Here is an 11178-nt window from a genome sequence, read left to right as displayed (position 1 = left end):
TCTGCACATGCTAACTCGTAGCGCCAATGTCGGGTACAATGTGTATACTCATGTTGTGTCTACCACTTCAACTCATCTTTTGTTAGTTACCCAAAAATCCCAATAAGTCAGTGGATGGATGGAAAAAGCACAACTTTGATTCATGGTGCCTGTTAGAATGATGCTGGCATTGTTTGCCATGCACAGCCATCTTCAAGATGTATTTGTTTGGGTTTGTTTGGTTGGTAGAGTGCGTGAGCTTCGATAATTATGTTGCATTGACTGGGTTATGAAACTTCCTTGTTGAAGTGAATTTATTCAGTCTAATGGTGAATCCTGCCTCTTTCACCCATGTTACCTTGTTCTTTGAAATTTGGTAATGGAAAGTGAAATTCTTGAAAGAAGTGGATAGGGTGAAAATGACAAAATGTACAGATTAATTTTTAAATCTTTGTTCACAAAACGGTGGATGCTCATGCACCTTCTTATCGGATGAAAATGCCTTCGAAATCCATTATAGGCGCAAATTTAATATTTATTCGTTTATATTTTGTTCGTTGATTTTGTATGCTTGTTCGTTGATTTTCCGTGTCTGTTCGTCATTCTCATTTTCTTTTAGGCCATCCACAACGTTGTTGCTATACAGTTCTTTAAACTACTATTTGCGGACCCCAATGTACTTTTTTACTCCATTCCTTAACTAAGGAACGGAACCTGCAACCCTCCGTTCCTTATCCGTTTCTTAACCATTCCTTAAATTACTATTCATTCAATTTTATTTTTTATTTTTATTTCCAATTCAATTCAATTAAAACAAACACACTTCATTAAAAAACACACAACATAAAAAAATTTACAACTTAAAATTTTAAAAAATAAAAAACACAATTAAAATCCTAAAAAATTAAACGTTGCATAATTTAAAATACAAATTTAAAGAAAATAAAAAAACTACTCCGCCGGCGAATCATCCCCCGAAGGCGTTCGAGGTGCAGGGGGAGGCGGAAGGCCAAGTTGTGCTGCCATATGCACAATTCCATTCTACCAGGCTTGGTATTGGGAGGGCGAGAAGCAGGAAGTGTCCGCCATTGTGGTGGTCATGTACACCGCCATAAGGGTGTTCGAGCCTACCCCCGAGCCCCATCCCGAGCCCGCCTGGCTTGATTCGCCTCGGCCCTTCCTCGCTCTAGCCGCCTTCGCCTCCTTGGTCCCTTGCGGCCGACGGCGCCCACGGCTGGATACCGCGGCATCGCAGGTCGTGCCCGCAAACTCCTGCGGTGCACCCTCTTGTCCGCCGCTGCCCCCACCGGTGTCAACAGACGAGTATTAGCCACTCGCCATGTGCTTTGTGCGCTTTGAGGTTGAGCCCGAGCTGGAGGGGACACCGCCGACCCACCTTTCCTCGTCCTTGACGACCTGCCAAATATCAACATATTTGAATTGTTTACCGGTGTCCTGGTTGTAGACGCGCAAAGCCGGCCGAATTTTTTGACCTGTTTGTCGGCTCGGCCAAAGTGAGAGCGGAGCATCTTATATGTGCGCTTCCGGGACCCTTTCGGCTTAATCCGGTGATAGATCTCGGTGACCTTTTCCTATAAGCACTTGTTGGGTTGTTGATTCCCGACGACGAGATCGTACGAGACGGTGATCCAGACGTTGTACACCGCCATCGTTTCGTTGTTGCTGTACGGATGCCGGCCTAGATCCTCCTCTTCTTCTTCTTCCTCCTCCTCCTCCTCCTCGCCCGCCTCCGCCTCCTCCCCCGCCTCGGCCTACTCCCAGAGTGGGTTCAACGGGAAAATCCTCCCGAATCTGGGATAATCCCTGCGAATACCGCGGGGTGGAGGGACGAGCGTATCCATCCACGTCAAAAGTGGATGGTTGGTACCCACCCGACGTCGACGAACCGGAACCACCCAGTGTATTATACATGGTCTCCCAATCGTTAAACGTGTTGAGATCCCATCCGCCGAAGCTGTCACCGCCAGAGTTGCCGTCGCCGGACATTTTTTGATGAGATGTTAGATTAAAATTGGAGAGGAAATAGTTGATTTAGGAAGAATAGATATGTAGTTGTGTGTGAAATGAGGATGAATTAAGAGTATTTATAGAGTAAAAAAATAAAAATAAATAAAAAAGAGGAAAAACGGTAATAATAAACGGTAATATTACCGTTTATTAATTTTTTTAAAAATTCAATTTAAAAAAAAGATTTATTGCGTCAGCACGTGACGACGTCCACTCGCGGGCCGGCGAGTGGGCGTCAAGCACGACGCAGGGGCGCGTCACGTGGCCATGCGCGTGGCGTGACAGCCCGTCCCGCGTCTCGCAGGGACGGGTTACAGGACGCGATGGGAACGGTTTGGGGGCGGGACGGCGTGCCGCAACGCATCGCGGACGGTTCCGCGCCGCGTTGCGGATGCCCTTAAAAATGTAGTAATTCTCATTGGATCCATGTGTGTGTGTCTGTGAGAGAGAGAGAAATTGACTTGAATCTATGGCTATTATTGGTGCAATGACCTAAGAGCATGCGCAGCGGTGGCGTCCGTCGCCACCGCCGTCCGCGCCGCTGGCACAGACGCCATCCGCCGCCGCTGCGCTCGCGCCGCTGGCACGGCGCTGCTCGATGTATCGAGCACGTCCGTGCCAGCGGACGCACACGTGGCGCGCTCCCATTCGTCAACGGCATAACCGTTATGTTTAAACATTTTTTAATTTTTTTTAAAAAATCGGTATTTAATTATAAATAATGCTAAAAAATAAAAAAAAAATATTTTCCAAATACCAAAAATATGGCCGTTTTTTTCCCATTTTTTCTGAATTTTTATTATTTTTTTTTATTTTTTTTCTTAAAATCATCTATAAATACACACATTCATCACTCATTTATCACATCAATTCATCTCTCATTCATCTCTCATTCATAATTCTTATACAAACTATCAACACATTCAACCTTCACTCAAAACATCAAATGGATTTCACTCATCTCATGGCGGAAGCGGAGCGCGAAGAACAAGAATACTACGAACAACATCGTGCCGCTTACGAAGCATATGTCGCGGCGAATACCCCCGCTCATCCTCCTCAACGCACTAGATCAAATCGCCGCTACATCCATCGTTACCGGGAGGGAGCCCACGAAAGGCTCGTTGCCGACTACTTTGCCGACCATCCGCGGTTTCCGGCAGATTACTTCAGGCGCCGTTTTCGCATGTCAAAGCGCTTGTTCATGCGAATTGTCAACACGTTGTCCGCACGTGTTGAATACTTTCAAACAGGTGTAGATGCAGTCGGCCGGCAAAGTATCACGGCGTTGCAGAAGTGTACGTGTGCCATCCGACAACTCGCTACTGGGCAAACGGCCGACATCTTCGACGATATTTGCATATCGGTGAGTCCACTGGAATCCTTTGTTTAAAGAATTTTTGCGAGGGCGTTCGTTCTGCTTTTGAGGATGAATTCCTTCGGGCACCCACCACCGATGATTGCCAACGGTTGCTTCGTCTTCACGAATCAGTCCATGGCTTTCCCGGAATGCTTGGCAGCATTGACTGCGTGCATTGGAGGTGGAAGAATTGCCCGACTGCTTGGAGGGGGCAACACTTAAGCGGTCACAAAGGCGGCGGCCCAACACTTATCCTTGAGGCGGTCGCCGACTATCGCCTATGGATTTGGCATGCATATTTCAGCGTTGCCGGATCCAACAACGACTTGAACGTACTCTATTCTTCACCACTCTTCAATGATGTGATGAATGGTGTAGCACCGGCGATTGACTTCACCATCAACGGAAATACATACCGCATGGGTTACTATCTCGCCGATGGTATCTACCCAAGGTGGTCGACGTTCGTGAAGACGCTCCACAACCCGCACGACCCGAGACGAGTTCTTTTTGCGCAGCGTCAAGTGTCAGCGCGGAAGGACGTCGAAAGAGCCTTCGGGGTCCTTCAAGCTCGATTCAACATTGTGAAGGCCCCGGCTCGGCTGTGGTACGTGAATAATATCGCCGACATTATGTTCACGTGTATTATATTACACAACATGATTATAGCCGACGAAGGGCCGAGGGCGGCTAGCTTCTACGACGAGGACGAAGCCGGAAGCTCAACAGCGAGGTCTCCCCCACGCCGAGGAGAGCATACGACGGTTGGCCAGAGGATCGAGACAAGACACACAATGCGCGATACTCGAATCCACAATCAACTACAAGAAGACCTAATCAACCACATGTGGGCGAAATTCGGCAACGAGTAGTGGTTTTTTTAATTTTTAGGATTTTAATTATGTAATTTTTAATTTTTAGGATTTTAATTATGTAATTTTTCATTTTTAGGATTTTAATTATGTAATGTTTAATTTTATTTGTCATTTGTAATATTTATTGTGGTTTTTAAATGAATTTTAATATTATGGAAATGTTATTGTTTAATTGAATTTTAAATTAATTTTGCTCGTCTTTGCGGAAGAGCACAGTTGTGGGTGTTGTGCTCTTGCCAGAGAGCAGACATGAATAGTACCGCCCGGGCCCACAACCGTGCCGCTAGCAAGAAGACGGTTGTGGATGCTCTAATGTTCTCTCATGCTTTCATTTAGAGATTAGGATCCCCTGCTGTGATAGCAAGGAAATGCTATTACACATCTCATTATTTTAATTGAAAATTATAAAATTTAAATATTAATATATTTTATTATAGAATAATATGTCGTGTGTGCAAATATTGGCACAGCCCCTATGTAGAGCACAGGAATCCTTGCCCTACATTTAGGCGTTTGCTCAGTCAAAATGAGTGTTGCTGACTTTCAACTAGGTACTTGAAATGGGAGTAGTTTTTGCCATTAATGGGTGCAGTTGTGTCCCCGCCAAAAAATTTCTAATACGAGTAATTTATACATACATAAACATATATATCTAGCATCGACATTAGTGTTATTTGTGGGGAAAGAATGCCTCTCCCACTCAGAGTCATAGCTACATGGGGATGGGATTTAAGGAGGCATCGAGCACCGACCGCTGTCTTGTTCCAAAATCCGTTTCTCACTTGGGTTTTATGTTAACGTGTTTCATCACTACAAGTTACCACGCCTCAATAATTCCCTATATTCATTGAATTCAACCACAAAATCTCAAAAGCATTGATCACCCAACACCTACGTCGGCCGTCAATTAATTAGTCAATTCCCTTTTTTGTGCCATTCCCACCACCCCTCCCCAATATTCTCCACTTTACCAAATCCTCACCGTATTTTTTTCACAATAATATGATTTTATTCCAATGTAAAAATGAAAGAGAAAATAGATGTATATACTATACCTTATAGGCTACAATAATCTACATTATCATGATGATAAGAAAATGGACTCCACCATTAGGGTTTTCTGAAATCACATAGAACTAGTAAGCAATGGATCATCAAAATGTCACTTTGATCTACCAATACTACAACAAAAAAGGAGAACCTTTTTTTTTGTTAGATCAGTGTTCTTCTTCTTCTCTCTTAGCCGCGGGCCATGGCACAATGTCTTGAAGAAGACCATTGTTCGCCATTAAAGCCGGCGGCTGTGAGCTGAAGCTCAGCTGCTTCGCTCCTCCTCCTCCGCCGCCCATGTAGCCGTTTGCAAGAAGCGAGTAGTTTATCAATTGGTGTTGGATGTTTGGCTGGGCGGCGGAGAATCCAGGATGGGGAGGCGGAGCGAGAAGGCGCTGCGACTGGGGGCTGGGATGCGTGTGCTGGCCCTCGTATGTGGTCACGACAATGGTGGGGTCGGTGCAGGATCTCTCCACCCTCTTCTTCACATTGCACGTCGGGTTCGTGCATCTGTAGTAGCTCCTGCAAAGACGACAACAAGATAGACATCGTTTGATCAAAAAAGCTGCAATAAAAACACATAAGAATAAGATTGAAGGTTTAAGGAAAGCAAATAATTATAGTACCTAGGAAAAGGGCTGTTTTTGACAGCTTTTTGGCCGTATTTTCGCCATCTGTATCCGTCTTCCAAGTGATCGACCTCGCTTTTAGTCATGAAAGCAAATCTCTGCTCTCTCTTCTTCTTCTGGTTCGTCTTCTTCGCCTTCAACCTAAAAAAACAAAGTCATTACAAAAAATTAACACGCACTACACTTCTAGTGAGAGAAATTATATATATATATATAGAGAGAGAGAGAGAGTACTCACTGTTTGCTAGTCTTCTTTTTGTGGTCATTGTCATCTTCTTCTTCGTCTGCGTCTTCCTCCTCCTTGTTAATCAGCCCGCGGTCGCTAGATTCGGACGAAATGGAGGAGCAATTGGGCGTTTGCGGCGCATTCAACGACTCCTGCAGCTTGGAATTCGGATTGGGATGGTCCTCCTCTTGAAAAGCAGCGGAATCATGCATATTGAGCAGCTCCATGAAGCCTAATGAGTTGCTCTTCTCATCGGCGCAGTCCAGCATCTCCGCAAACGTACAGCCGCTCGATGCGTAGTGATCCCAGAACGACGGGAACGGATCTTCCATCTTCTTCTATGCCTTTCTTCTCTTGCAACACTTTATAGAGAGAGAGAAAATGAGAGGATTTTTTGTTTTGGAGAGAGAGTGGAGGTAGGGATATATGTGAGGGGAGGCTTGGAGAGAAAGGTTGACCGGGAGTAGCCGGTTGCAGAGAAGGCAGCAGCAGCAGCAATAAATGGGGACATTCAAACTGCAGTTTTGACCGGTAAGCCGGTTATGGTGTGAACGCGATAGACTGACAAAGGAAATAAACTTTCCCTTTTCCCACCATATAGTGTGTAGCGAACAAGTTTCAGTCTCCAAATTTATTTCTTGAACAAGTTTTAGCGGCAGTGGCCACCTTTAATGTGAGAAAGCATAAGTGGCAAATCAAAATTTGATTTAATAAGATGACTAGATTTAGAAAGTATTGACTACATATGTAGAAGGAGTACTCAGAGTGTCCACTATGGAGTGGACGCGGCTATAGCCGCGTGGGTGGGAGGTCGGCGGGCGGACTATAGTGGCGAGGTTGTCCGCCCCGGGGGCGGACGTGTGATCGCCGGGTGAGGGGCGAGGACCCGGCGGGGGGGGACATAGCCGTGCCTATAGGCGCGGCGAATATAGTGCGGACATCCGCCGCGGCGCATGCGGTCACGATTTTTTTTCCTCTATAAATACCACTCCCCACCACCTATTTTTCACCATTTCACAAAATTCATTCACTCACTATCTACACAACCACTCTCTAAAAAATGCACCGAGGCGACGACGAATCACCCGACTCTCAAGAATCGGGATATGGCAGCAATCCATCAAACCCCTCGGCCTATCCTTCGCAGCCATCGGGTTCTGGCGGATATGCTTCGCAGGGGAAACTGACTCGTACGTCAGGAACGTCTACAAGAGGCTCATCACTCGGATTGAGAGTCGAATGGGGTTGGTTGATAATGCGCCTGGGGATACCGCGGCCGGCAGCAACGAGAGGAGAGGAGGAGGAGGAGTAGGAGAAGAAGAAGAAGAGGAAGACGAAGAAGCCGACTCCGACACCGAGTAGACGGTGGCGGAGTTTTGTAGTTGTATTTTATTTTAATTATTCGTTTTATAATTTTACAGGTTTGCAATACAACGAATATTCGGCCCTAATTACCTCGTTTTCTAGTTATTTACACTGTGATTATTTAAATTACACTTGATTGAAACTAAAAATATTTTAAAACGAAAATTGATTATACAATTTGGGGGCTATTGGAGGTGTCCACTATAGTAGTGGAAATAGAATTTTGGGGCTGTGGACAACAAAATTGGGGCTATGGATAAAAATTGGGGCGGGGCTATTGGGCGTGTCCGCCTTATAGTGGACACCCTTACATACTCCACTATCCAAACCATCTAGATGCGTGGTTCCTTCTTAATATAGAAACATAGTACTCCTCTTGTCTTATTCTAAGTGGAATTTTTTTTAATACAAGATTTTATGTAATGTTATTTTAGAAATTAAGTTAAGAGAATATAGTAAATGGAGAAGAAAAAGTAAAGAGAAGGATGTTTCGCAAATAAATATGAAACATTAGGATTTCGGCATGATATTTTATATAGTGTTGTTTCGTGAGTTAATAAAGATAGATAAAAGTAAGAGAAATAAAAAAGTAAAAAGAGTATTATTTCTATTTTAGAAAATGTTTCATTTTTAATGGGACAGAAAAAAAGTATTTTCTTAAAATATGTATCGAGTAAAGTGTAACACATAGTGAGGGAGAGATAAGGACGAATGTAGTAGCACTTTGATCCAATAGTTTATGACATGATCAAAGATAATTTATCGGCGTCATGATTATTTAATTGTTAAGTACAGTTATGCAGTTAATTAGCTGTAATATATTAAGAGGAAGTGGGCTACGTTTAGCTCTCAATCTCGACGTCGCCATCAGCTCGTTGATCTATGAAGGCCGTTGGGCCTAACCCATTTTTGTCGCATCACGTGGCCCAAATAGCCCATTTAAACGTCGGCGAACATGTGTCGAATCTGAAGGTGGAAGGTTCTGTTCAGCAGCACGTGACTGTATTAACGCGTTTTCCTCGATATTCCGTGGTGGGCCATTTGCTTGTACCATACGCTCCCTTTTACTTCCTTTTCTAGATTAGACAGTTCTTCCATTACAAATACAGTAGTACACAGTAAGAAAGATAAATTACTACAACTAGTTTAATAGTACATGGTAAGAGCATCCCCGTCCGTGCTCTTCCCAACGAGCATAGATGTGGACTCGGATCCACTTTTACTCTCTGCTCTTAGGTAAGAGCATAACACCCACATCGTGCTCTTCCGCAAGGACAAGCTCAAAAGTCCCACCATTCTATTATTCAATTAAAATAAAAACATTTCTATAATATTAAAATTCATTAAAAATAACCGAAATAATATTACAAATTAAAAAAAATTACATAATTAGAATCTTAAAAAATAAAAATTACATAATTAATTTAAAAAGTACATAATTAAAATCCTAAAAATTAAAAATTACATAATTAAATTCATAAAATTAAAAAAAACCCACTACTCGTGGCTGAATTTCGCCCAAATGTGTTTGATTAGGTCTTCTTGCAGCTCAACGTGGGTTCGGGTATTGCGCATTGTGTGCTTTGTTTCTATCCTCTCACCCACCGTCGTATGCAAACCTCGGGGTGGGGGAGACCTCGCGGTTGAGCTTTCGGCTTCATCCTCGTCGTAAAAGCTAGTCACCATCGGTCCTTCGACGGCTATAATCATGTTGTGCAAGATAATACACGTGTACATGATGTCAGCGATATTTTTCACGTACCACAGCCGAGACGGGGCCTTCACAATGTTGAGTCGGGCTTGAAGGACCCCAGAAATCGCGGCTGGTCGGAAAAATAGTCGGCAACGAGCCTTTCGTTGGCTCCCTCCGGTCACGATGGATGTAGCGGCGAGTTGATCTAGTTGGTTGAGGAGGAGGGGCGGGGGTATTCGCTGCGACATAGGCTTCATAGGCGGCACGATGTTGTTCATAGTATTCTTGTTCTTCGCGCTCCGCTTCCGCAATGAGATGGGTGAAATCCATTTGAGGGTTTGAGTGAGAGATGAAGGTGTAGATAAGTTGTACGAATAAATATGAATGAGTGATGAATGAGAGATGATTTGATGTGAAAAATGGATGATGAATTTGTGTATTTATAGATGATTTTAGGGATAAAAAAAATAAAAAATACAGAAAAACGGTTAAAGAAAAAACGGCCATTTTTTTGGGATTGTGAATTTTTTTTTTTGGTATTATTTTCGATTTTTTTAAAAAAAATTGAATTTCCAATGAAAATGTCATTGGCCAATCAGAGCGCGCTACGTCGGCTGCTCGCTGGCACGGACGTGCTCGATGCATCGAGCAGCGCCGCGCCAGCGGCAAGAAGAGCGCACCGGTGGATAGAGTGTCGTGCCGCTGGCACGGACGGACGGACAACATTATGCTATCCGCTGTGGATGCTCTAAGAAAGATAAATTACTACTAGTTTTTAGTAGATGGAACATCTTTTTTAGTACATCAATTATTCAAAATGAACAAATTTGGTCAATAACATTTCGTAATATCTTTTAAGCTCCATCAACTATAAGTTAATATCAATTCAACTACTTTTTTATTATTTCCAATATTTTCATAACCAAAGTACCCTTAAGGGCCTATAAGAGCAATTCAATCTATTTACCCTCTCATTTTTATTAAAGTATGTAATTTGGGATAGTTGATGTACCAAAAAAGATGTTCCCTCTAATTTTAATTTCAAAATAAAAATATCTTAATGATATTAATATTCTATTACTATTAATTATCTACGTTTAGTTTTACTTATTTGTAATATTTTAAATCATTGTACTATATTTAATATTAATCTTGAAATAACATAGAAATAAATATATGTAAACACTATACTTATACAATATTTGTATATAAAAGTAGTTCAATTTATTAGATGGAATATTAATTTTTCAATATTAAAACTATACATTGAATATGTTATTTTTAAGTGCTATACAAAATTGATGATTAAAAATAAATTAAAATTTATTAACATACATAGAATCTTAAATAATTCAAAGAGCTAAGTTTTATTTTATCTACTCTTATGTAGTAATTGTAGTCTTAAAAAATTAGTTGAAATTATCAATAATCAATTTAATAAAAAAGACAATGACATTCTTAATTGAATATATGATTAGTTTAAATCTATGATTGTTTGATTAAATAAAAAATTAATAGTTGCTATCAATTGTTTAATATCACAATGTTGTGTCTTAATATTATCATTAGGTCATTTACAACATCATGAAAACTGTTCATAGTTCTCATATCTATACCCTTGACTATTCGTGAATCATATTTTTTCTATTTTATTAAATTTTTATTTCAATGTAGCATATATTACTATATATTATGATTAACTTAAATTTTCAGTTTAATAAAAATACGAGATTCATTAAAATAAAATATTTATCTTAGTTTTATCTAAATAATCGAGAATGTAACCATATAAAAGTATTAACTAGCACTATAAAGTAATATTATAATATTCAAATAAGGTATGGTACTATATATTAATAATAATAGTATAAGATTTATTAAACTTAATCCCAAATAAATTAGAAGAAAGAAAAAAGTAGATGAATAAATAGATTGAATTGCCCTTTATGGTCTTAAGGGTATTTTGGTCAAGA

General features: G+C 41.4%; 1 protein-coding gene across 1 annotated transcript; it reads right to left on the bottom strand.

The window, feature by feature from the left end:
- Window positions 1–5228: 5228 nt before the first annotated feature.
- Window positions 5229–6751, bottom strand: LOC121743331 (WRKY transcription factor 23-like). The gene is made up of 3 exons (XM_042136614.1): window positions 6160–6751; window positions 5919–6062; window positions 5229–5814 (listed from the first exon to the last, which is right to left on the bottom strand). The coding sequence occupies exons 1-3, from the start codon at window positions 6477–6479 to the stop codon at window positions 5460–5462; spliced, it is 819 nt and encodes a 272-aa protein (XP_041992548.1). The 5' UTR covers window positions 6480–6751; the 3' UTR covers window positions 5229–5459.
- Between the last annotated feature and the right edge of the window lie 4427 nt (window positions 6752–11178).

The sequence above is a fragment of the Salvia splendens genome, chromosome 8, assembly GCF_004379255.2.
Source record: "Salvia splendens isolate huo1 chromosome 8, SspV2, whole genome shotgun sequence".
Classification (NCBI taxonomy): Eukaryota; Viridiplantae; Streptophyta; class Magnoliopsida; order Lamiales; family Lamiaceae; genus Salvia; species Salvia splendens.
Note: the sequence above shows the minus strand (reverse complement) of the source record. Positions and strands in the feature narration are given on the sequence as shown.

What these genes read in the sequence shown, in the direction of transcription:
- LOC121743331 (XM_042136614.1), bottom strand. Translation starts at nt 6,479, where the DNA reads ATGGAAGATCCGTTCCCGTCGTTCTGGGATCACTACGCATCGAGCGGC. An exon ending in AAAAAGAAGACTAGCAAACA is followed by an intron (nt 6,063 to 6,159) that starts GTGAGTACTCTC and finishes TTGTTTTTTTAG; the next exon opens with GTTGAAGGCGAAGAAGACGA. An exon ending in AAAAACAGCCCTTTTCCTAG is followed by an intron (nt 5,815 to 5,918) that starts GTACTATAATTA and finishes TCGTCTTTGCAG; the next exon opens with GAGCTACTACAGATGCACGA.